The 27,465-nt window shown below is 32.5% G+C and overlaps 2 protein-coding genes across 2 annotated transcripts; both read right to left on the reverse strand.

Annotated features, from left to right (window-relative positions):
* Positions 1 to 14,100: 14,100 nt before the first annotated feature.
* LOC132805103 (hevamine-A-like) lies at positions 14,101 to 15,064 on the reverse strand. Its single transcript, XM_060819885.1, has 2 exons — positions 14,793 to 15,064; positions 14,101 to 14,608 (listed from the first exon to the last, which is right to left on the reverse strand). The coding sequence occupies exons 1-2, from the start codon at positions 15,062 to 15,064 to the stop codon at positions 14,101 to 14,103; spliced, it is 780 nt and encodes a 259-aa protein (XP_060675868.1).
* An 8,387-nt stretch (positions 15,065 to 23,451) lies between these two features.
* LOC107414523 (acidic endochitinase-like) lies at positions 23,452 to 24,598 on the reverse strand. Its single transcript, XM_016022664.4, has one exon. It carries the CDS (start codon positions 24,544 to 24,546, stop codon positions 23,587 to 23,589), a length of 960 nt encoding a protein of 319 aa, XP_015878150.2. The 5' UTR covers positions 24,547 to 24,598; the 3' UTR covers positions 23,452 to 23,586.
* Between the last annotated feature and the right edge of the window lie 2,867 nt (positions 24,599 to 27,465).

The raw sequence follows: 27,465 nt of genomic DNA on the forward strand, positions 1-27,465 counted from the left end.
AATTAATGTTTCTTAAATTTGGAAAGCTGTAGATTTTAAACTGCTGTTAAATTATTGTTAACTTTACTGGGAGGTTACTGTGAAGTTATAACAGCTAATAAAATGTATCTTTATATGCTTAATTATTTGTGGAATTGTATGTGGTTCTATTGACATTTAGTATGAATTAATTTGAAAGTTTGCGAAATTGATTATATTGAATTATCGTGGAAGAGACTAATTTTATGAAATTATGATTTAAATTTTATTATGTTTATTGATGCTAAATGGAAATTTGGTTTATTAAAGAATTCTTGATTTTTATTATTGTGATTTAATTGTATTCATTACATATGAGCAAAGTGTTTTCATTTAATTAAGTGTATTTGGATTTTAATATTATTTTTGGGCATGATTTGGTTTTAAATATTTCGAGGAAAATATTAGTTAAGTTTGGTGGTTTCAAATTATATAATTATGCCCTTGGAATATTATTTAATTGATTTTATGATTTGGGAAAAAATTATTTGTATATTATTATCGGTGGATTTATGCTGGTGTTATTTAAGAAAAATGTGGGATGGTGAAATCGAAAAATGGTATAATTTCCACGGTGAATTTTGCAAAAATTGCATATTTTAATAATAAATATGGTTATTTATTTTAGATGCACCCATACACCTACCGGTGTTCTGTACTGTATATGTGATTATAATAAGTGCGCAAGTTGTAATGTCTCTCGTGAGTTGCCATCGGACCAAGGGCAGGCAAGTTTGATGTTGGTCATAAGCCGCCCCCCTCCATGGCCGGGATGACGGTTTAAGCAACGGCGCTGTCGGGACACCGAAGCAAACATATGCAAGTTTCTTTCTTTAACCTCCTATCAGTCGGTGCTCGGGATGCTGGGTACCTTTGGGCACCACTGATATATAGTATGGTGCATCAAGTAATTTTTTTTTTTTTATGTTCGTACATATATTTGTATGTTATATTGTTTGATATTATACTGCATATACCGCACCATACGGAGACGACGAACCAATGTGGTCCATGTAGAGCTAGTCCCATAATCATGTTGCCTACGAGTCCAGGGGATCGGACGGCCAATATAGGCAACCAGCCTGGTTTGTATTGGTAGCAAAGTGTCGGCGACAGCTGGAATCATGTCAGAAGATATCGTACGTATCTCCATTACGAGCATGCATATTTCATTTTATGCTATGGATTTTAGGATATGATTTTCTGTATTTATGTTATGTTATCTATTTGTGATTTAAATTCTTACTAATATTCTTAATCGATATTATTATATTCTTATTACTATTAATTGTATTTAACTATTTGTTTAATCATTATTGTCATTGTTATCAAGATTGTTATTGTTATTTATAATGATTATTTTTATTGTAATTCTAGTTTCTATTATTACCATTATTATAATTATAGTTGTTATTATTGATTTTTATTTTTATTAACATTATTATGAGATCTTTAATTTCAATTTGTTATTGTTTTTATTATTATTACTACCATATGGTACCTTCGGATAAGTATCACAGCCTATGGGCAAGAAAGATAGCCATCGGACAAGTATAATAGTTCTCGGACAAGTGGTAGCCTCTGGATATGTGAGATAGCCCTCAGGCAAGTTACGTTAATACATGTGTGAGAATATAATAGCCCTCAGGCAAGTTACATCAATACCATCATCATTAAAACGTTTGGTATAGTTTTTTGATTGTTAATGTCATGTTGTTTACCTTTCTTTCTATGTTACGCATTGTCATATTTATAAATGATATTTAAAGTGTATTTGACATGTGTAGCACTAAGTGGGTGATGTGGGCGGACGAGAATCTATGATGGTATATCTTAATTGGTTATTTACTAAATTAATTCCATTATATGCTTTTTGTATAATTTGTTATTGAAATGCTGCCAGTTGTGGAACTTAAATTGTAGTAATGTGGGGGAATAAGGTGGTATATATAGAAGTGTATTTTCAGTGTAGGAAAACTTGTGGTAAGTTCAACCCTTAGGGGAGGTTCTGCCGGATTTTCCATTGGAGGATCTGGTAGAGTTTCCCTGGGATCAGGGTTTATTTAGGGTTCCGGTGAGGAATTTTGGACGAGTCCTGACATATAGCAACGCATTATTTAGCAATACTTCACAATAATGTCGCTAAAAATATATTAGCGACTGTTTCATATAGCGTCGCTAAATATATTAGTCGCTAATGAGTCGCCTATTTAGCGACGCATTAATAGAGTTGACTATTTAGCAACGCATTAATAGAGTCGCCTATTTAGCGACACATCAACACTTTTAGCAATGCATTATTTGTTAATGTGTTGCCCCTTCTTTTTTTTCAAATTTTTTTTTAAAATTTTGTGACAAGTGATTAAAATAGTAAAAATATAAGAATAATTAAAATGCAAAAAAATGAAAACTAACTTCATCCAAAATAATTAGAATACAAAAATTTAAAATAAATATTTTGTCATAACAAATTAATTATCAAATAAATTAAATATTATCTCATTGACATATTTTTACATAATTTGTAAGCTATTGTATTTTTCATAATAAATTTAATATTAATTAAACTTCCATGAATGCATATTCATTGAGATGGAAGTTGATGTCCTCTTGTTGATGATATTACACCCTCATACTGCGTATGGAAAAATTAAAAAAGTTATTAACACTTATGCAAAATAAATAAAATATTAATCATTATTAAATTTGTAATTTAGTAAATGAAAATTTAAAGAATATTACCTTTGTTCTTAAGATTTGATGACGCACATTTCTTCGCTCACAATCATTACAAACATAGTCACTCTCAAATTCATCCTCATTATCATTTTCATTGATACTTGGCAACTATATGACAAATGGATTGTGAGCCATTGTAATATCTCCAAGAACATCTTCTTCAACAAAAGTACGATGTTGTGGTGAAGTTAAAACAATAGACCATCTTGAAGCAAGTTGATCTTCAACATAAAATACTTCTTGAACTTAGCAAAACAATGTCAAGCAATATCACAAATAAAATTTCTACAAAAGTAAGATTAATAAAATCCAACGAATCTAACCTGCAGTTAAAATGAAAAAAAAAAAAAAAAAACAACCCACCTCATGTCTCTGCCAACCACAAAGAAAAAAGAAACTCATCTAAACGATGGAGATAAAGAAAGAAGAAACCCAGCAAATCACGAGGGCGACACAGAGAAATCCAACTTCCCGGCCGACGACAATGATGACATTAATGTTTGTTATTTAATAAGTGCATGATGTGTATCATTTGCTATATTTTCTTTTTTATTTTCCATTTTAAACTATGTTGTATTATTCTAATTGTATTTTATGCTTGAATAATTATAATTTATTATTTATATTTTAAATTTGGAAAATTTTTTATTTGTATTATATATTTATAAATTAGTAAGTTTCAAACCGATCAACCAATCCAAACCAAACCGATCATAAATGGTTTGGTTTGGTTTGGTTTTAATATTTCAATGGTTTGGTTTGGATTGTAAATTAGAAAAACCGATATGTATGGATTGGGTTGTATTTCGGTCCAAAACCGAACCAACCCAATCCATGCCCACCCCTAAATGTGGGCAAATGAAAAATGAAACCCGAAATATCTCACTTTTCAAGTCTCTTTTAGATTGCTTCCAAATCTAATATCTATTAGGTAGTGTACTTGATGTAGTTTTAAAAAAGAAAAAGGAATTCAAAGGAGCACGTAAAAATTTTAAAACGCGTCAAAAATTTTCAAAAAATGATAAAAACGCGTCTTTTCTACCAATTGCCTTTTTTTTTTCTTTGATTAATTTTTTATTTTTCATCTACAAATAAAAACTGAAAATCTTTCTTAAAACTGTGAAGCAAAATATCGAATAAGGGTCGATATTTTATTTTTCATTTTTCAAGTACCCCTTTATTCTTTATAAAATTTGCATGTCTTTTAAAATTTTTGTTTTTCTTAATTGAGATAACAGGCGACGCATTCTTTTCAATAAAGGTCGCCTGTTCTTGAATTTTGGGATCAAGGGACGCATTATGGTCGAAAAGCGTCTCCTATTTCATTTTTTATATATTTTTTTATAATTTTTTAATTGTTCATCTATAAATATATTCATGTAACAATCCAATGAACATAAATTCCATTGATCTAAAAATAGAAAATAATTTTGTCAATGCTCTTCTCAGTTATTCACATATATGTGTATAGATGAGACACAAAATATCTCAAGATCTAATTTGAGATAGGATACCAAATATAGAATTCTAATTCAACAAGAATTTATCGACCAATTTATCTACATAAGTATGTTAAATGAGCTTAACTTTCATGTGTTTGTGGTCAATTATAGTTTACTTGTTTTTAAAAATTGAAAGTCTATTAAATTGCTTTTTATTTTTTTTAAAAATAAAAAATAACTGAAGGAACAGGCGATGCAATTCCATTAAAACGCATCACCTATTCTATGTTTTTTTTAATCTTCAATTAGTTTTGTTGATTGCTTATCTACAAATTAAAAAAAAAAAGCATATTTGCAAAATTAAAAAATTACTAAAAACAACTTTCAAATTGAAAAAAGGGTTAAAAATTGGTTGGGTGAAACGACGATGCAGTTGTTGACAAATGCGTCGCCTTTTCGTCTATTTAGCGACTCTTTCTTAAAAGACTGTATCGCCTAAAACTATATTAACTAGTTCTTTTTGTATTATTACATCCAAGTGATTTGGTTTGGTGGTGTGGTGATTTCTTGAGAGTGTAGGAGGTCTTGGGTTTAATTCTTGTTATGGTCCAATTTTGATTTTATTTTTTTTATGGGTTTCTAAATGTTTAAACAAAAAAATTAAAAAAAAAAAGAAGAAAAGGTGATGCATTTGTTGAAGAATGCATTGCCTGTTCCTCTATTTGGCGATGCATTTTTTAAATAATGCGTTGCTTAACACTATATTAGCTAGTTTTTGTTGTATTAGTATATACAAGTCATTTGGCCTTGTGGTATGGTGATTTCTTGACAGTGTAGAAGGTCCAAAAGAAAAGAAAAGGTGATGCATTTGTTGAAGAATGGTGCGTCACCTGTTAACTATATAAAAAATAAAAAATAAAAAACTCAGTTTTATGGCTCTAATATTTTTACTGGTGTCATGGTCCTATTTTGATTTTATCTTTTAATAGGTTTCTAAATGTTTAAACAAAAAAATTGAAAAAAAGAAGAAGAAAAGGTGATGCGTTTGTTGAATAATGGTGCGTCATCTGTTAACTATATAAAAAATAAAAAATAAAAAACTCAGTTTTATCGCTCTAATATTTTTACTGGTTATTTGTTGTTGAAATAAAATTAGACTAATTGAAAGAACTAAAAAAAAATGTGAGAAGAGAACAGGCGACGCAAATTCTAAATAGTGCGTCACCTGTTAACTATATATAAAAAAAAAAGAACTAAAAAAAAACTTAAAAAGAGAACAGACGACGCACAATCTAAATATTGCGTCGCTTCTTAACTATGTAGAAAAAAAAAAAAAACTCAGTTTTGGCGCTATAATATTTTTACTGGTTATTTGTTATTGAAATAAAATTAGATTGATTAAAAGAACTAAAAAAAAAGGTGAGGAGAGAACAGGCGATGCACAATCTTATTGGTACGTCGCCTGTTACACATATAACAAAAAAAAAAAAAAAACCAGCTCAGTTATGTTGCTCTAATATTTTTATGAGTTATTTGTTGTTGAATTAAAATTAGATTAATTAAAAAAACTAAAAAAAATGAGAGGAGAGAACAAGCGACGCACAATCTATATAGTGCGTCACCTATTAACTATATATATATATATATATATAAAAGATAATTTTTGTCGGTCTAATATTTTAATTGGTTATTTGTTGTTAAAATAAAATTAAATTGTTTAAAAAAACTAGAAAAAGTTAGAAAGTAAAGAAAAGAGAACAGACGACGCACAATCTAATTAGTGCGTCGCCTGTAACATATATAATAAAAAATAAATAAAAAACAGCTTGGTTATGTTACTCTAATATTTCTACTACTTATTTGTTGTTGAAATAAAATTAGATTGATTATTAAAAGAACTAAAAAAAAAAAAGGAGTGAACAGGCGATGCACAATCTAAATAGTGCGTCGCTTGTTAACTATATATTAAAAAAAAAATCTCATTTTTGTTACTCTAATATTTTTACTGGTTATTTATTGTTGAAATAAAATTAGATTGTTTAAAAGAACTTAAAAAAAAAATTAAAAAGTAAAGGGAAGGTAGTAGGCGAGGCACAACCTAAATAGTGTGTCGCATGTTACCTCTATTAAAAAAAACAAAAAAAAAAAAAACAAAAAAAACTAGCTTAGTTATGTTGTTCTAATATTTTTACTAGTTATTTGTAGTTGGAATAAAAGAATACTATTTAAGAGATTTGTAAGAATAAGCTATACAAGAAAAATTATATAATTGAACAACAACCTTGTATAATTAAATTTTATTATTATGTAAATATAGATTAGTGGTTGGTATTCATTTTTCATGAGTAGCATTTCAACGTACAATACAATTAAGATAAAATATACACGCAGTATTAATGGCGACTCTGGTCAGCGCCACATTCAACAACCTTTAACGGATGTGTTTCGTGTTTTTTGTTTTTAACAACCTTTTAAGATCGACAGTTTTTGGATGCGTCGTATATTTATTGAATTTTTACTGACCCATTAACTTCAGAGTTGTGGTTTTGTTTTTTCAGATGCGTTTGTTTCGTAGCGTCGCTAAGTAAGTGTCGCTAGATATCAATTTTCGCGTAGTGTCTAGTGATGGAAGGAAATTCATGCAATTTTGCCTGGCTTTTTACGGCAAAGAGTTTTGGATTTTTTATTTTTTTTTTAATATTTAAGAAGGTCTTTAAACTAGAAGTATTGTACCAGAAGACAATAACTTTTACCAATAAATTACCTACACATATCAGATTGTCTTGTTTTGGTTAATAATAACTTGTATTTTTCAAAAGGATTTACTGTATACGTCTTCCCTTCTATTAATATATATAACGTTTGTTGTTTTGCAATCCAAAAAATTAATCTATCTTCTATTCATTTTCTCCCTGTTGAATGGTTAATCTAGTATGCATATGCATCTAAACATTGTTCCCCTCAATATTCAAAGTATTTGTGCATCATAAATCACTTATTTTCTTTTCTAAGTTGTATGAAATAAATAATTTAATGTTCAAATACAATAACGTTATCTGGATAAAGTTGTTTTTATAAATTGTAATACTATTGTATATTCTAGTGTAGTGTTGATGATGAAAAGGAGCACAGCTAAAACGAGAACAGAAATGGAGGTGGACGTTGTTGGTCCACTGGTCCTCCCTTGATCCGGAGGATCCATGGACGTGGAATGGCTATAAGGTATCACAAATCAAAAGGCAGATACTTACCAACAAAAAGCAGTGGTCCTTAAACTTTGTACGTGAATATTTAATATCTCAACTGCAAGTTCTACATTGGCAGAGGACAAAATGCATTAATGCAGTGAGTCATTTATCCACTTTTTTTTTTTTTATTCTTTATTTATCTGTTTTATATTTTTTTGGCTCTACTTACAGATGAAAGAAATTCATTCTACAAATTTCTAGTCCTATTTGTAAGATCAATTTTAGTTTTTGGACAAACTAAAAATAATAAATGGAATTTCCCTTCTTAGAAGAGCCCAAAAAAAAAAAAAAAAAAAAAAAAGCGTTGGTTTTGTGTTTATCATGTTGCAGCGGTAGTTTCTGGACTTTTGGTCAAGTGGATGAATGCCAATTATAACAATTATGTATAAGCTTAATTTAAAACGAAAGTTAATATATAATATTAATTAGTTTGATAAATTTTCAGCCAATACACATTCTTATCGGATGAATACGCTTAAATAGCAAATTAATTAGGAATAGGCTCTGATTTGTTCTGTTAAAGAAAGTTATGATAGCAGTTAAGTATCACTTAACGAGTGACCACACACTTTAATGGCCGTGCAGGAAAATATAGGACCTGACAGGACTGGCTTGCTCCTTTTCTTTTCTTTTTTTTTTATTTATTTTTTATTTATTTATTTTTTATTTTTTTTTTAGTTCTTTTACAATAAATTATCTGATGCACGTTTCATATATATTGGAACAAATTGTTCAATAATTTAGTGCAAGTACAACTTGAAAAATGGGGATGAAGCAATAATTTAGTGCAAGTACAACTTGGAAAAATGGGGATGAAGCCTCTCTTTAGAAGCCAGAGCATTAAATATACATTCATGATCGTGTCACTGTCGAAAGGTGTAGGTAGTTTGGAAACGAAACGGTAGCTTCAGTGGTTGAGTAACATGCACAAGTGCGCGGTTGGAATCTCATGACTGAAAAAGCCTAGGAGATAGCAGGGGGGGAAAAAAAAAAAAATGGTGTAGGTAGTTTGCTTTTGTTTTCTATATAATACCAATTCCAATAAGACGTTACGAGAAAATCAACCAACATAACTCACAAGATGGAGCAAAAATTGCGTGATCCCGGATCACCTCCTGGTCCCCGATACCCAAAAAATTCATATTATGTGGATCCATTATATAAGACCCATATATTTTTGTCTGTAAGTAACATGAAATTTCAGATTCACCCAATTTTTTCACTCACAAGATGGCTGGGTTAGGTCCTTGATTTTTATTTATTTATTTATATTTTTATACTTTGGCATCATTTCCATCATTGGAAAATTTTCTAGACCAACAGATCAGCCAGGATGAACCTGCCGGTTGGAGCAACATCCGTTCGTGGACACCAGCGGATAACCCTGGAAACAGCTAGTATAGCGTTAATGAGAAGGAACACAACTAAAACAAGGCCATAAATAATGGACGTGGACGTTGGAGGCGCTCCATGGCCTGGCGGATCCAAGGATATGGAGATGAGAGAGGCTACGAGGATCACAAATTAAAACACAAGCTTATTAATTTGTTGATATGACAAAAGCAGTGGTCCTTAATTAATTTTATACGTATACCAAGAACATTTAATACCTCAACAGCAAATAATATTTAGGACTGCTGCAGTAGCAATTTGATGCCAGCAGGTTATTATTATCATTTTTCTTGTTTTCTTTTTTTTTTTTTTTTTTTTTTTTTTTGGTTCCTAATGTTGCTGTTATCATCATCGTCATCATTATTATTAATTATTATTATTATTATTGTTGCTCTCCTAGGATGAAAGGAATTCTAGATAAATTCATTATACAAATTTCTAATTATATTTATAAGATTATTTCTTTTTTATTCTTTTAGACAAGTTAAAATACTAGAATGAAATTTTAGTCTTGGAACCTAACTCTTAAGAGTCTCTCCAGTACCATTGTCTAGGTTCACGGCCCAAATTATAATCAATAATATTTAGTTATCTGTTATTAAATATTGAATTTATATAATAGCTTAGTTATTAAAATAAAAGTGTTTAAAAAAATTATATGATATTAATAATATAAATAAACAAGATATGCTATTAAACTCATTGGAATCAAAAAATGATAATCGTAAACAAGTCCCAACCATATCGATCATTAATTAGCTGAGGAAATTAACAGGAGATCTATTAAATATTGCTTTGCGAAACGAGGAAGGCGTGGTCATTCTGGCTTCAGTTTTATTGGTTATAGGAAACTCGCTCTTGGTAGAAGATTGTGCAATTTGCATAGAATTTTAACACCAAATACCTGGGGAATTAGACATGCAGCAGACTAGATTCAATCAGATTGTCTGGCTTATAAAAAATAAAATAAAACAAAACAAAATACCACTTGTTATATTAAATATTGTTGAGCAAAAACTTATGTACACCAGTTGAATGGACGATATGGCGCAAGCATTTATAATAGGACATTTAACAATTATTTTGTGGGATTAATTAGTGATAAATTTCACTTTATTTTAAAAAATAATTATTTTATTTTAATTAGTATTTTTTAAATTTTTTTTACTAATATCTTTAAATGATATGGTATCATATTAATGGTAAATATGGAATAATTGTCAGGACCCGTCCAGAATTCCTTCCCCGGAATCCTAGACAAGCCCTGATCCCAGGGAAATACCACCGAACCTTCCAACGGAAAATCCGACAGCACCTCCCCTAAGGGTAGAACTAACCAAAAATTTCCTGCACTGAAAACACACTTCTATAATTGTCCCCTTATTCCTCCCACAGTACTACAAGTTGATTCCACATGGCATAAATTGGTGAAATGCACATTTTCTTAAATCCAATAAATTCACAATAATTTCCACAATAAATCAAATAAATATTTGGCACATAAAAATTAAATTCCAAATATTTAAATCACACATAATATATTCACCAATTAAATTTCCCAAAATTAAATTGAAGGTGGGTCACTCACCTGGAGCACGCAATTAACCCATGATCCACTACGGGATCAATTCTACGACTCACCGGTGCTCCTAGAACAAAATTCACAGACAGTCAAATAAATTAATATTTTATTCGGGTAAATAATACCCAGTACCTGGGGGGTCAAAACACAAACGATATCTAGAATTTACGAGTTATATACCGAATCGAAGCTCGAGTGATGCTGATCACAGATTCGGTCTTACTTCCCGGTGATCGGACCCGACGGGGTCGGAATCTCGCCGGAAAGCTTTTCGAGTTTCGGCTCCGCAATTCTCCCAAACCGTCGCGAATTGGCGGAAACGGAAGCCGGATTCGGATTCAGGAGGTCGAACACAGCGGACTGGAGCTGGCCGGAATTTCGGGTACTCGCCGGAACAGTATTTTCCGGCGGGCCGCCGCGGCCACCGCACGCACGCGCCGGCAACAGTACCCAGCGTCCCAAGGTACCGCCAGACAGGAGGTTATAGAAAGAAACCGGCATACAGTCGCGTGGCGTCCCACTGCGCCGCTGCTAACCTGGTGTCCCGGCCAAAGGGGGGTGCATCAACTGATTTTCGGAACTATGTTTTACAAATAAAATGTTTTAAAGCTGTATTGGAATTAAAATTAATTATTACTGTTCGGATATTTATTTGATGTCTTGGTTTTCTGGGAATATGAATAAAAGGGTTTTGTGAAAATGTTTTAAAAGGGGAACCTTTCCAACTGAGAGAATTGTAAGGGTTTTGAGAGAAAATATTATTTCCAAATAATTATTATTTATATACCTATTACCGTGGTATTATATTGTATAGTAGATAGGGTCGCTCACTGAGATGATTAGCATCTCCCACTCTTAAATTCCGTTCCTCTAGGTACCAGGTTGTCGGTGTTCATTCGGAGCGGACTTGATCTTCATCGCTGTTTTACTTCGTGAAGTATCCTGTTCTTCTTTTATTGCAGTTGTACTATTTCTTTCACTCTTGTTGTATTTGTATTGCACTGGATTACTGTATTTTTATTTTGGGTGCTGAAAAATTGTGGAACCAGTTTGTAGTACTGTGGGAGGAATAAGGGGACAATTATAGAAGTGTGTTTTCAGTGCAGGAAATTTTGTGGTAAGTCCATCCCTTAGGGGAGGTTCTGCCGGATCTTCCACAGAAGGGTCCGGTAGGGTTTCCCTGGGATCAGGGCTTGTCTAGGGTTCCGGTGGGGAACTTTGGACGGGTCCTGACAATAATGGAGAAAACAAAAAAGATCAAAAAAGTTTAATCCATTTTGTCTAGCTTGTATTTGTCCAAATGGAATATCCAGGATAAGATCTCCTATCCTATTATGCTGTCTCCATTTTTACATGTCCCAGTAAATCTAATTATACTCAGTCCACACGTAATTATTTATTTATTTATTGAGTTTATTACAATTCAAAGGTGGTGTCACCCACACTACAGATTGTTGACCCAAATAATCAAACATTTCGCTAAAAAAATAAAAACTTATATTAATATCGACAAAAAAAATCAAAATAAAAATTCTGTTATCATTTTTTTATGTCCATATCTATATCTACCAGTAATATAATGTTGCTTCATATAGAAACATTATGTGATAGGTGACTATTTGTTTATCTATGATTATCTAACTTCTAACAATGACTAATAAAAAATAAGGAACAAATTTTCAGTAGATTCTTTACTGCCTTATAATTAGAAGAACTTTCCAAGCAAAATCTGAATAAAATAAATGATGAACAAATTAAGAAAAATCTAGAAAATTCTTAATGATGATTTATGTTGAGAGAATATGTATGTATATATATGTGTGTATAGAGAAAGGTAAACGAAATAGGAAATATAATCCCCTTATATAGCCTCTAATGATCTTCAATTCCAATAAAATTGAAACTCTTCCACATGTAATTTGAATGAGAATAGGATTCTTAATCTCAAAATTTAGGACTAACACTTCCTAAAAGATTTATCTCAACAGATTGATCTCAATAGTTGACTCAACCCCAAAAATATTGTGTTTAGGCTCAATAATCTGCCATCACAAAACCAAAAATATAACATGAGTCAAACAGAAGTAAATAATTCAATGTTCAAATAGGATTGTATCTTCTCTATCTAAATTTTTTATAATCCAATAACACATGACAATAAGAAAACCAATGGTAATGATTTCTTTCCTTTAATGTTCCATTTCTTATATTTATTGATCAAGATTAATCATCGTTGACCGAAACATTGTTGTGAAGTACACATCAACCCAAATTCGTGGACTAGTAGCACATAAAAAACGAAGGTACTGTTTGAAAGTTATGAGCAGAACAAGTTATGGTTCGAATTGTTCAAGTAGTGCTGTGTTTAACCTTTTTTTTTTTTGGGTAAAATTTTGTTTTGACTTGTTGAAGAAGTGCTGTGTTTAACTTTTTTTTTTTGGATAAAATTTTGTTTTGACTTATATATAGTTGTAAAGTACTCTTCGACATGAGTTCATAGGCTAGCAATACATTTAATTGGACATTTGATTAAAAAGTTATAAACCTGTAAAATTTTTCTAAGACGATATTATTGTGTGTACAACTGTGAGTGTGTAAAACGTGTGCATAGTGCCCATCGACACTGTGCCATGTGTCACTCTCTCAGCCTATCTTGTGAGTGCATAGTGACACTCACGGGTGGCATTTCATTGGTTGAAAATGAAGTTGGAGTAGAGAGAAGGGGAGAGAGAGGAGAAAGAGTGAGAAATCAGCCAATCCTCGATTCACCCTTTTCCAGCCACCAAACACTTACATGCACTAGACCATCCTAAGCCACGCTTCAAAACCAGACGATTAGCCAAGAATCACCGGCAACTCACCGACGATGCACCCAGATCGGGGCTTTTTCTGGGTAAAACGCTATTTCCTTCCAAGGCCAATTTCTCCCAAACCAGCCACCTATTTTTGACACCACCTTACTTATTGCACTTCTTCCCTGTATGTTATTTGAAGTGCTGAAAGTTGTGGAAATTAAATGTAGTAAGGTGGGAGTAATAAGATGGTACTTTTACAAATGTGTTTTCTGTGCAGAGAATATTGTGACATGTCCAAGTTTTATGAGAGATACTATCGGATTTTCCATTGAAAAGTCCGATAGGATTTTTGTGGAATTAGCACTTGTCTAAGGTTCTAGTAAAAGATCTTAGATGAATCCTGACATTGGGACTTCATTTTTCATATTTGAACAAATATAAGTCTTTGCATGGAAAAAAATAGCATTAAATTTTAGTCTGCTATATTAATAATATTGACTTAATAAGAAATAACCATATTTTAATGGAGAGAATAGATCATGGTCATACAATTTGTCAATCCCACATGCCAAAAGACCTTGAAACTTAGGTAAAGGTTATATGAGGAAATGGTCCTTCTCCTTTAACTAATAGCTAGCAAAGGGAGAATTTAAATAGAAACAGCAAACTGAAATGGATACTTATTTAATTCCGCACATTTATTCCACGGATCATTCCATAAAAAGTAGAAAAGCAAATTACATTACCCACCATTTGGAATTTAAAGAAGGGTGATAGTAGTACCCAATTGTACCCAATTTTATTTAGTACTTAATATAATAATAACAGGGTGGATACAAGTGACTCGTTCATACATAGTTCACATGATGAAGGATTACGCATACTTAGTCGGTTTTTTGGCGAATAAGTTCCAAATTAACATGGTCAACAATGGAGGAACTGTAATTACTCTTAATATCATAATACCTGTTCCATAGCATCACACCTCCATACCTAGACGTGTCTTTGATCTCCGGAAGAATTTGATTAATTAGCACATCAGCCGGGACGTACCCAGTAAAAGAGGCATTGGTGGATGCTGGTAACCCCAGAAACAACTTCTCTGATTCCTTAAGCGACGAAGTCCATGTATTCCATGCACTTAAAAGATTATCAGCTCCAGCCTCAGTAGTATACTCGCACGTAGCATTGCGATACTGCTGAGTCTGATAGAACTGAACCCAAACATAGTCGAAAACCCCTGTGTCAATGACATCCTCAAGATAATCATCAGGGTAAGGACATTGAGGAGCTACAGATAAATAGACAGGTTTTGTTCCTTCTTCGCTATAATCCTTCAGGTATCTTGCAAGATAATCATGGAAGACCGTATCGTCACCAAACAAGTTGAATCTACGCCGTCGAATACAGCATCCCCAAAAGGACGTGTAGTGGATGAGTCATGACCACCCAGAAATGTATTCCATAACTGCTCTGCAACATTTAAGGCATCTGAAGAAGATGTTACCTTATAGTTTCCATTAACTCCTCCAAGTGAGATGAAGACCTTAACACCAAGGTTCCGACAAATCTTTACGTGTTCGCCAACATGGGTGCAATTAAATGTATCTGGAGGGCAGTGATACTAAGGTCGATTTCTATATCCAGGCCATTGCCAAATTGGGAAACTGAGCCTACGTTTACGATAGAATACAACCCAGTTTCACAGGTTTCCACTAGACTTTTTTCATCGTAATAATCGCTGCCATATGTACCCCAGTAGATGGATATGCCACCTTGAGCATTAGAGATTTGGATCAAGGCCGAGGTTAGGAGGCAAGCGAGTAGAAGGTTGGCTAGAAGACGCATTCTTTCTTTCTTTCTTTCTTTCTTTATTTATTTTTTTTTTATTTTTTATTTTATTTTGGTTGCTGCGATTGCTCAAACTTTTTTTTTTTGGCTGCTACGATCGCTCAAAATATTTGTGGTCTAATTGTATGATTGATAGTTGATATATATGGTTTTTGCCTGAGAGTTGCCATCCTTTTGTAGAGAGGTTTTGAGTGCTAAATTTGATATGAAAATAAAATATTTGCCTCTTACAAAATTATCGAACAGTACACATAAGAGTGTTATGAGGAAAGAACATGCCTAAACAACTAACACGAGGGCAAAACTTATGGAGGTGGTCCTCTATCTCTTGTGGATCTATGCACCACCATGTATAACAAGTGGTCATTTTTTTTTTTTTTCCCATTTCATTTTTACTCCTTAATTATATTTATGTAATAAAGAACAGTGGTCCTTATATAGCAGAGAGCGGTGGAGAATAAAAACAAAAGATTTGTTCTTGTATATTGTTTTGGACTACTTTACTGTTTCATTTTTTTAAGAGTTTTTATTTAGTACTCCCTGTTTTCATTTTTTTTTACCATTTTTTTGAACGTTCATTTTCTTAATTAATCCTTGTTTTCAATTTTTTTTTATTATTATTTGCAAGTTGTTTTCAATTTTTTTTTTTTTTAACTCTTAAAAGTTTTCTTTATTAACTTGTTTTTAACCTTTTTGTTTTATCAATCTTTTGTTAAAAATTTTCTTCGCTTGTCGAATTGAAATAAATTAATTTTTTTTATCTCATTTTTTCTACTAGTCACTATGTCAGGGGTCCATTTGATGATAGCAAATTTAATTGGCAGAATGACTAATTCAACCTAAATTAAAGTGCAGGATAGATCAAGTTACTACTTTAATGGGGTTCATAAATAGAGATGGAATGTTGGCGCAAAATTATAACAGAAACCTAACCCATTTGTTTTATCATATTGACCCATTTGGGGGTATTTGTAGGCTCATAATATAAAAGATATTGGGCTTCGAGTAGCATTTTAATGATTGCCCATTTATTGAAGCCCAAAAGTTTTTAAAGATCAAAATTGGTTTGACTCACCAGCTGTTTTACACATTAAATAGATGTCTTCTTATCAAATTTTCCAAGCTCCAATCCTTTCACAAGTAAACACCAAAAACTGATAAAATACAACCCTTAATCCAGCAATCATTTCATCTTTATTTTATGCTCCTTCTATATTTCCAGAAGGAGATGAAAAGGGGTTTCTTGTGGAGAGGAGAAACAAGTGTGCTCATACTCTCCAAAAACCAGCCTCTGTGTCAATATTTATTCTCTCCTTTGGGTAATTAGGCAATCATAGTATTTTTAAGGTGAACTTTGTTATTTTGACTTAGAACACTTTTTATTCGTTGGGATTAATAAGTGAACTTTACCAAAGGAGAAATTATATTTAATTTCCATAAGCTATTCAAAAGTATCTTTTTGGAAAATCAAAAGCCTTGTAAAAGTCCAGCGGCATGAATTACAAAAAGTTCATGGTTTCATGAACGATTGCTCAAGTTATATTTGTTATTCTCACCATTTGCTTCAACGTCAACTTTTAGCACCAAGGGTTGCATTTTGGATCCATATAAAAGCTCACTGACTTTAAAAAAGGGGGAAGCATTAATATGTTCATAAACAGTGGCAAATCCAAATATTTAGTTTTGGTGGGTTCCATTGTATAATAAAAGATATTTTTAAAAGCAATAGTAATGTAAATTGTTGCTCTAGCTTAATAATTATCCATGAAAATTTTTTGTTTATATGTATTTTAAATTTTAAAATAGAATTGATTTGCTATAATTTGGAATTAAACTGTCAGGATCCGTCCAGAATTCCTCCCCGGAACCCTAGACAAGCCCTGATCCTAGGAAAACCCTACCGTACCCTCCAATGGAAAATCCGGCAGAGCCTCCCCTAAGGGATGGACTTACCACAAATTACCTGCACTAAAAACACACTTCTATACTCATCCCCTTATTCCTCCCGCAAACTACAAATTGTTCCACAAATTTCAGCACTTCAATTAATAACAGCTGCAACCCAGTGCAATAAATAAAAACAACACGTCCAATATAGTATACAGAGCATTATACAGATAAATGTGGAATTTATAAAATGACAGATAAAGAAGCAATACAAGATAGAGAGGAAAAAGGGAAGAAAAACTTCTTGAACCTTCGGCAACGAACTGAGACGTTGGGCTCGCCCCGGACAATCAACGTCTCCAACCTGGACCTAGGGGAACGGAATTTAAGAGTGTGAGATGCCAATCATCTCAGTGAGTGACCTATCTACTATACAATATAATACCACGGTAATAAGTAGATAAAAAAATAATTAATTGGAAATGATAATTTCTCTCAAAACCCTTACAATTCTCTCAGTTGGAAAAGTTCCCCTTTTAAAATCCTTTCACAAAATCCTTTGTTCGTATTCCCCGAAAACCAAGACATCAAATAAATACCAGAAACAGTAATAATTATATTTTTAATTCCAATACAGTTTTAAAACATTTTATTCTTAAAACCCAGTTCTGAAAATCATTTGATGCACCCACTATATACCAGTGGAGCTAACAGTACCCAGCGTCCCAAGGTACCACCAGACAGGAGGTTATAGAAAGAAACCGGCATACGGTCGCGTGGCGTCCCACTGCGCCGCTGCTAACCTGGTGTCCCGGCCATGGAGGGGTGGCCTACCCTCATCCGATGGCAACCACAGGACAACCTCATAATATCACCTGCGCGCTACTCACATCCACCTGTGCGCTAATCACATCCGTGTGCACAATATCCATATCACATATAAACAGAACACCAGTACGTGCACGGTGCATCTAAAAATCATAAAATCCACATATTTAATTTATATAACAAATTTCACACTTTGCATAAACATAGCGGGTTTATTCCATCCTCTTGAACCCGGAATTTCTCCACAATTTCTTTATAGTTAATACCATAAATTCCATGATTTTCAAATCCACCAACTCCCAAATCCACCAATTCAAATACTCACATTTTTCCAATAGCATAAATAATTCTCGAAATATAATAATTAAATCTCATAATATTCCATGGGCATATTTTATAAAAATTGGAGTCACCAACATAAACAAATATTTTCCTTGAAATATTTGAAAATCAAATCATGCCCGATTTAATGTTAAAACCACAAGAATTTCAAAATTCTCAAACCATAAAATAATTTCACATGGCATAAATTTATAAAATGCACATTTTCTTAAATCCAATAAATTCACCAATAATTCTACAATAAATCAAATAAATATTTGGCACATAGAAATTAAATTTCAAATATTCAAACCACACATAATAATCACAAATTTAATTCCCGAAATTAATTTGAAGGTGGGTCACTCACCTTGAGCGCGTAAATCAACTAAGATCCTCCTCGGGATCAACTCCACCACTCGTACGCGCACCTAAACAACCACAGTGTACCAACCAAAAATATTAATATTTTATTCGGGTAACTCCCAAATGGGTACCCGGGGAGCGAACACCAAACGATATCTAAAGGTTACGAGTTGTATACCAAATCAAAGCTCGCGTGATGAGGATCACGGATTCGGTCTTACTTTCCGGTGATCGGACCCGACGGGGTAGAAATCTCGCCGGAAAGCTTTTCGGGTTTCGGCTCCGCAATTCTCCCAAACCGTCGCGAATTGGCAGAAACGGATGCCGGATTCAGGTTCAGGAGGTCGAACACAGTGGGCAGGAGCCGACCGGGGGACTGGGTACTCCCCGGAATAGTAATTTCCGGCGAGCCGCCGCGGTCACCGGCAACCGTCGGCGGCGGCTCGTGCGGTGGCCGTTGGCTGTGATATTTTGCAGATTTGAAGATCGTGGGGAGAGCAATCCAACGGGACCGGCGGTGAGGCAAACAGAGGCCGGACGGCGGAGAAATCACGGTTTGAAGATTTCCGGCCCCTCGCCGAAAAACGCTCCGATCCCGGCGCGTCAGTGGTCTGATGGCCGTGAAATTTGGTGGGTCGGCCGGACTTGAGGAGAGGATGAAGGGTGTCTAGCGCGTGTGGCCAGAAAATGGGTCGATCAGTTGTGGCCGGCGCTGGAGGGAAAAAGTTGCTGCCGATCTTCGAACGTCCGATCCGGGCACGTCCGGCGGCCGATCGCCGTGAAACTTTGAGGTTTTGTTGGAAATGGGGAGGGGAAGCTTTCTGGCTGGCGCATGTACAGTATATCGGCTGGAAAATTTGAAAATCTCTGGTGGCCGATCGGATTCTCTCTCTCTTTCTCTCTCCTCTCTCTCTTTCTCTCTCTTCCCCGAGATTTTTATCAAATAAAAGCCACTGTGTGATACTGTTCATGCCACATGGACCAATCAAAAGCTGACACGTGGCATTTCACTGTTCACTTAAGCCAGATATAATAAAATATTGCGATATCCGGCGAACTTTAAACGTCCATAACTTTTTAACCGGATGTCCGTTTTAAGCGTACCGCTAGTCTATGAACTTGTATCGATGAGCACTTCACAACCATGCACGAGTCAAAGCTCATTTCCCCATAAATAAAAAGTCAACTCCGGCACCCCTTGGACAGTTTGGACCTCAACTTGTTTTGCCCATAACTTCCAAACCGTAGCTCCGTTTTCGACGTGCTACTAGTTTATGAACTCGGGGCATCGTGCACTTCGCCACGGTACCTTGGTCAATTGGAAATTCCAACTGGAGAAAAAAGTCAATTTTTGACCCACTCGGTCAACGATCAACCTCGATCAACGTGCACGGATTCCAGTGCGATTTGGGACGGGGTGTTACAAAACTGAAATAAATTTTTTTTTTCTCTCTCAAATAAGTACCTTTAACTTCTGAGTGAAGTTGAAAAAAATTAATTAAAGTAACAAAATAGAGGTTGTATTATATAGACACCAATAATTACTAGAAAAGAAAAAAGAAAATAGAATTTTCTATAGAAAAAGCAGCTTATGAGGAAAAAAATTACAATTTTCAAAGAAATAATTTATAAATATAATGAAAATAATACATTTTTTTTCTAAAAAGAAATAAAAATGGACACTATTTAATTTTTTGAGAGGGAGCAGTACATTTTATCTTTAAGAGATTGTTTTCAAAAAATAAATAGGAATATTATTGTTATAAAAAAAATTTCGGGTGGCATGTTTCCCCAAGGGCTGTACTGAATCTGCTAGCGTTCACAAAATTGGATTAGCTTAATCCCTTTCTCATTTTACATCCATGAGTATGATGATTATTTGAGTTGTGCCAAGATATTGAGAAATGTACTTTTACAATTAGTTTGCAATTTTTTTACATTGAACATATATTATCTTTCAAAAATTATATTGTGGCTTTAATATTTTAGTACGACATATTTTGTGAATTTAATATTGTTGTATTAGATTTTTTTTTTCTATTATCAATTTTTTATATACAAATTAATGGCAATCGATCTTGCATTACCATCAGTGTTCAAGTTTAATTAAGTTACTTAAAGGTAAAGAAACTATCTTTACTTATCTATTTATGTATATATATATATATAGATTAATTAATTTGGTATACTAATTTTATTTATGTTTTGTTTACACTATATATTTCATAAGCTTGTATGGAATGTGGAAGTTGAAAAAATTGCACTGTTGATTTTGGACATGGGAGCCATTGCAATCACATATAAAATTACTTAAAAAGCCTTTTTGCTTTTACTTTTGTATTTAATAAAAGATCATCTTCTTCAATGGAATGGGTTGTTTTGCTTCCTCTTGCACTCCACAGATATTTCCAAGGTCCATGAAAGAGTCTTCCTTTCAACGTCCTTTGGAAACTATTAATTCAACGAAACATAATCTCTTAAATTGGGAAAAAAAAAAAAAAAAAAAACCTCCAATACAACGGAGTCCCTCCTCTAATACACATGTGGATCCCATAGCATTAGGTTATTAATTTAAGAAAAAGACCAATCTGTTTTGTGGACTTGGCAGAAGAGTGGAATTAAAGCTCAAAACCATGGCAGAGCCACACATGAAACCGGCGAGTTATAGGGACCCGCGTACCATAACCTGCCCTTCCACCTTCATTCTGAACCAAGAGGAAACGCAGGAGTTGTTGTCATACATATTGGGCACTGCAGGTACTGAACAGTTGCTACCATATAGTTTATGCAAATCTTAACGTTACAAAAAATCATAAAGACCCGAGACCATGTAATTTTTCCTCGTCTAACATGTTAGTAATTAAACTCAGAACTTCAATTTTTTTCTCCACTTTTGGACAGTTTTGAAGGTGACACTTTTGGGCTATTGATTCGAAAGGGAGCTAGTACTTGAAAAATTACAGTGATTTAACATTTTGCTTATCAATGATGAGACATTAGATATTTATCCAAAAAAAAAAAAAAATGATGAGACATTAGATAATGGTACGACACTATGGCATTTTCTTTTCTATATAACAATCAAAAACCTTTTTTCTCGCTCCACATGCCATTTTGTGGCTGGAATGTGTAAAAATTGTAAAAGCCTCGCATCTTCGTTCTTTCAGTTGTTCCTTTCTTTTGCATGCACTACCTACCCCATGGTAGCAAGCCAGGAATTTTCGTTTTTTATTTTTATTTTTGGGCGACGACTAATGTTATCAAATATCAGTATAATTGCTCAATCTATGTGTGATTTTTGTTGTGTACACTTTACCAAGAAAAAAAAAAAAAAAAAAAAGGAACAATCTTTGTCGTGTATCAAATATATATATATATATATATGTGTTACCTTACCAAGAAAAAAAAAAAGAACAATCTTTGTCGTGTATCAAATATATATATATATATGTTGCTCTTTGTTAATTTGATTGATCGGTGATATATTATTTGACAAGGGACAGATGGCATCCAATTTTATTTTGTAAAACAATAATGTTAAGGAACCAAAATGTATATGAGAAACAGTAAATTGTGAGCCCATTTTGAATATAATTCCTAAAACTTGAAAAAGTAGACAGGAGCTGGCTCCTTCCGGATGCATAAGCAAAAATTATGTCCATGAAGATTAGTTACTTTGAAGATGAAAGCAATTTATCTTATCTGAAGAGGCTTAATAATTAAAATAGCATCAAAAGTGGACTCTGAATATTTGCTCTGCTAAAGAAAGTTGTTATTATTATTATTATAATAATAATAATTATTAAAACTGTTGTGCCCAGTTTAATAAATAGTAAAGTTAGTGAAATTTTAAATTCTTTAGGAAAGTAAAGATATATTGAAATTCAAGCTCATATTATCACTGAAATAAAACGTGGTTTATACCATTGAGTGAGTTTCCACAGGAACTCCGTTAAGTATATCATTGAACAACTGTTTTTTCCCTCTTTTTTTTTTTTTTTTTTTTTTTTTCGTAAGTAATCTGATGCATCTAAACATCCGTATCCATGTGTTCTCTTTAAGACAAAATTTTTCAACTTTTTAGTACAAGTTGGCAGAAAAGGGAACGAAAGTAAGTTGAAAACTCTACTTACAACATATCCCCAAATAATAATGTAAGAAATAGTTATTTATCCATTATTAAATATTTAATTTAATTTATATAGTATTACTACAAAAAAATTAATCTAGTGACAAAACTCTAAACAAAAGTATAAAAAGTGTTAATAAAATTTTATTTTTGGGACAAAAATTTGATGTTATTGAGATTTGCCGGCAATAAAAAATACTATTATCACAAAAGCAATAAAATTTTTAACATTTGTTTTGCGATGGAATGATAGCAACAAACTACAGACACAAAATTCATTAAGTGGCAAGAAAAAAATATTAAGCAATAATTTTATAAAATTTTGCTATCATAGACATCGAAGCATTCATTATATTGGGGGTTGGTGCCTGAATTACAATCCCCTCATACATTACATATAATTGAGCACTGAATCAATCATATGCTAGTGGTAGTAGGAATTTTATAATTAGATACTTAATAATTATATTTCGTTTGGTTGTATGGGTCAAAAGAATGTATTGAATCTATTTCTATTGAATAAAATTTGATGTTTTGCTTCGAAGAAAAGGAATATGAAATCTATAGGATTTCAGTAGATGGCTTTCTCCCCTGTTAAAGGGTTCACCTATTATGCATATGCATCTTTTTATTTTATTCCTCCTTTCAGAATATTTTAATCTATCTATTTGTAAATCAAATATATTATTCACGATATCTCTTATCTAATTTTAATGAAATAAATAGTTCAAGGTCTAAATACAAATGCACGGATTGACCAAATAATAATAATAATAACAGGGGAAGAATTCAAATAATAAAAAAAGAGCAAACTTAAAATAAATATTTAATTAATTCACACAGTTATTCGATATATAAAAATGGGGAAAATAAACATCTTCCCACCAATTTTTATTTAAAGCATAGTGATAGTAGTACCCAATTTATTCAGTACTCTAATTATTTTGAGGGTACAAAGTCACTCATCCATACATAGTTGATGATGGCGTCATTTAAACATAGAAATGATCGACCATAGTGGATTTTTCAACATGTTAAGGTAGCTGATAATTTTGGAGCTGTAACCACTCAGAAAATCATAATACCTAGACCATAACATCACACCTCCGTAATTTGATGACTTTACTATGACCGGAAGAACTTGATTAATCAGCACCTCGGGCGGGATGTAACCGCCGCTTGGGGCAGCAACCTCAGTCGCCGGCAACCCCATAAACAGCTTCCCTGACTTGAGTGAAGAACTCCATGTATTCCACGAAGTTAGAAGCGGACCGACACCAGCCTCAGCGGTATACATGCAGTCACGATTGTTATAGAACTGAACCCAAACAAAGTCGAAAAGTCCCGTGTCAATGGCTGTCCCAAGGTAAGCATCAGGATAAGGACACTGAGGTGCTGCTGATAAATACACCGTTTTTCCTTGCTGGCTATAGTTCTTCAAGTAAGCTGCAAGACTGTCATAGTATAGTACGGATCCAACCTCTATGTCGAAATCTACACCGTCCAAAACGGCATCTCCAAAAGGACGTGTAGCAGATGAATCCGTACCACCAAGATATGAATTCCATATTTGCTCTGCAACCCTTTTGGCATCCTCAGCCGATGTCAGATTATAGGTTCCGCTAGCTCCACCAATGGATAGGAAGAGCTTAACACCAAGGCTCTGGCAAGTCTTTATCTCTGCGCCAAATTTGGTGCAAGTATTCCACGTTGGGTCGCAGTGACCTGCAAGGTTGAGTCCTAGGTCCTGGCCACCACCAAAAGTGATAAGAAAGGCAATGTTTATGTAAGAATAGAGCCCAGTGTTGCAGGCCTCGGCTAGAGATCCTTCGTAGAGGTTTTGACCCCAGTAGGTTGCTATGCCACCACCAGCCTTAGAGGTTTGGATTAAGGCCAAGATTAGGAGGCAAGCCAGTAAAAGATGTTTGGCTTGAAGTTGAAGAGCCATTTTAGCTGCAATAATATTATCAATCAATTGCTCAAACGTATATGAGTAGTGATACGTTACTTGGCAATGTTTGGCACCCTTTTATAGAGAGGTTTTGAGTGGCTAAATTGTAATATTATTGAAATTTTAGTGTCAATTAGAAGGAAACCTTAGCTTAATTTTCTTTTTGGATTTTCTTACAGAAGGAAATAAATTTATTCTACCAATTGCTAATTACATTTAGAATAGAAAAATGCTATTTATTTTTATTTGTGATCATTGTTAATAGATTTTATATGTTATTTGACATTTTAAGTAGTTGTCCAAAAATGTTCATTCTTTTAAAATTAAACTTTGAGAACAAACAATACATAATTATATCCAATTAATTTCCAATTGTAATGTCAACAATAACCATACCATTATAAATACCAAAACTATTTAGAATAATATTAGAAATATTAAAATAATAAACCAAAAAATTTAAGTGATAAACGATATTATTGGACGATGTTTAATTATAAAAAAAGATTTATTTATTTATATTTAAGATATATTAATATTTCAATTAATGAAATAAAAACATATGATCTGCTATATTATCTTAGTAGATAGTTTGATAGATTAATTAGTACCATTATTTTTATATTTATAAGATTAAATTAATTATTCTTTTTTTTTTTGGGTAAACAATTATTGTTTATCCATTTTGTTTATAAAAAAATAAAACCTTGCGAAAAATCTTTTTTTTTTTTTTTTAATGTTTTTGTGTGAAAAACCTTTACGTTTGTCTAAAGAGTACAACGCAAGTGGATGCTCAGAGAGGCTAAGTCACTGGTGGACAGATGTCTCAATTCTATTGGGCTTTCTGAATGAGCCTGCAAGATATTGACACATCCTCACTAAATATCTACGGTGTTATTAAATCAATCTTGATCAACGTGAAAAAAATTTCAATGTTGTTCAGGATGTTCGGGATGGGATGTTATAAAAATATTTCATAATAAATTCTAAGGCTAAAGCCGTAACGAGTAATGCATTGAGGTCAAAGCTCTATAAATATTTTTTGGATTAATTATTTTGATATCCTTAACTTAGATTTTTAATTTAAGCTTTTAATTTTCAAAAATAATGATTTAATCATTTAATTTTTCAATTTTTAGCACATTGATCCAATCAGCGGTTTGGTCAAATAAAATATTGGGTAACATTTTTCATAAAATTTTGTAGTAGAGTTTATAAGGAGAGAGAGAGTATTAATCAAGGATAAGAAAGTAACCTTTGTGGAGACAAAATTGTTATTAATTTATTTGATCAAATTGAATATTGAATCAATTTATAACAAATTGAAAAATTAAAGATTAAAATTGCTTCTTTTAAAAATTAAAAATTTGAATTGTAAAACTTTTAAAATTAAAAATACCAAAATGCAACTAATCTTATTATTTTATTTTCCTTTTGACATTCTATAGTTATTTTCATCAACAGAATCATTTTCTAAATGTGCTCATAATTAAGAATACTATGTAGGAGACCATCCATCTGATGATTCTGAATATTAATTAAGAATAATATGTATTTTAGCTGGATAATATTGTAATTAAAAAACACTATTAAAAGAAACTAAAGAGAGAAAAAATTGAGGGGGGCACGTGCCCCATATGTACAATTGTCGAATGTCTCATTGATTCGAAAAATGTTAAATCAATAAAAGAAAAAAAAAAAATTTAAGTACCGTCCCTTACGAATGAGTAGGCCAGAAATAGTGTAAACTAAGTTCTGCATATTAATTATTAATATGTTGACCAAAAATAATAATTATCAATATGTTTCCGCGTGAATTCATTCATATAGTAAATAAATAAATAAATAAATATGTTTCCGTGCGTGGTAGAACTAGATCATTTTCTGGCAATACAAACAAATCAGAGATTACGTCCATCTGGCCAAATCGATCGGAAAAGACAAAAAGATAAAGAATATCACGTATATGGTTAAAAGAATTTAGCCCCTAATCATCATGCTTTGTATCATTTCACTTTCTTAATTTTTGACTAACTTATACCATATGATTTCTAGACTTACACTTTCCAGCAGTGGTTTTGGAAAAAGAGAATGTATTTTACCAGCATATGGATATCGTGAAAAACAATAATCTTGGTGCATAGTAAACAAAATTATATAACGATTTGTGACCTGAGAATTAAATAAATATAGTATGCAATTCAGAATCAGCTGATATTCAGAAGGATAGATTGTGAGTGTGTCATTGTTTAATTTTCAGGTCACAAAAATTATTTTATAATTAAGGTAATTGGTGCATTTCACCTTAATTAAACATGTTTTGGAGTTTTAATCTTTTAACTCGAATTTTTGACACTTCGATTCATAAACTTTAATTTTACTTAAATAAATGGTCCTTAAACAAAATTTTCTTTTTACAAATAATATTTAAACTGATCATATTTTGACACTTTAAATATCATTTTTAAGTGAAAAAGATCAAAATACAAAAAAATAAAAAAATAAATAAAAATTAAAATTAAAAACTAATATACCAAAATATGTTCAACTCAGAAAGGAAACACACCAATTACCCTATAATTAATATTTTTTTACTTTGTATCAAGGTTATTGTTTGTCATAATGTACATGTGCTGCAAGAATCATTAATATCTCTATTTCCACAACTACTACTGAAAAATGTTAAAAAAACATAGAGAATTATAAGGGCATGAGTTAGTCAATATTTATAACAAAACAGAATTACACAAAACACATACGATGGTTAGGGGATAACTTCTTATACGCATATGAATTTTTGTGGAAGTTGATTGCTAGGGGATCTTCGTCATTTTTTCTTTTTCGATTTGATAAGAAGGACGTGACCTTTAATTTTGTTTGTGGAAGATTATCCATTTCATTTATAACTTATAGACC

Source organism: Ziziphus jujuba, chromosome 8 (genome assembly GCF_031755915.1).
Source record: "Ziziphus jujuba cultivar Dongzao chromosome 8, ASM3175591v1".
Taxonomy (NCBI): Eukaryota; Viridiplantae; Streptophyta; class Magnoliopsida; order Rosales; family Rhamnaceae; genus Ziziphus; species Ziziphus jujuba.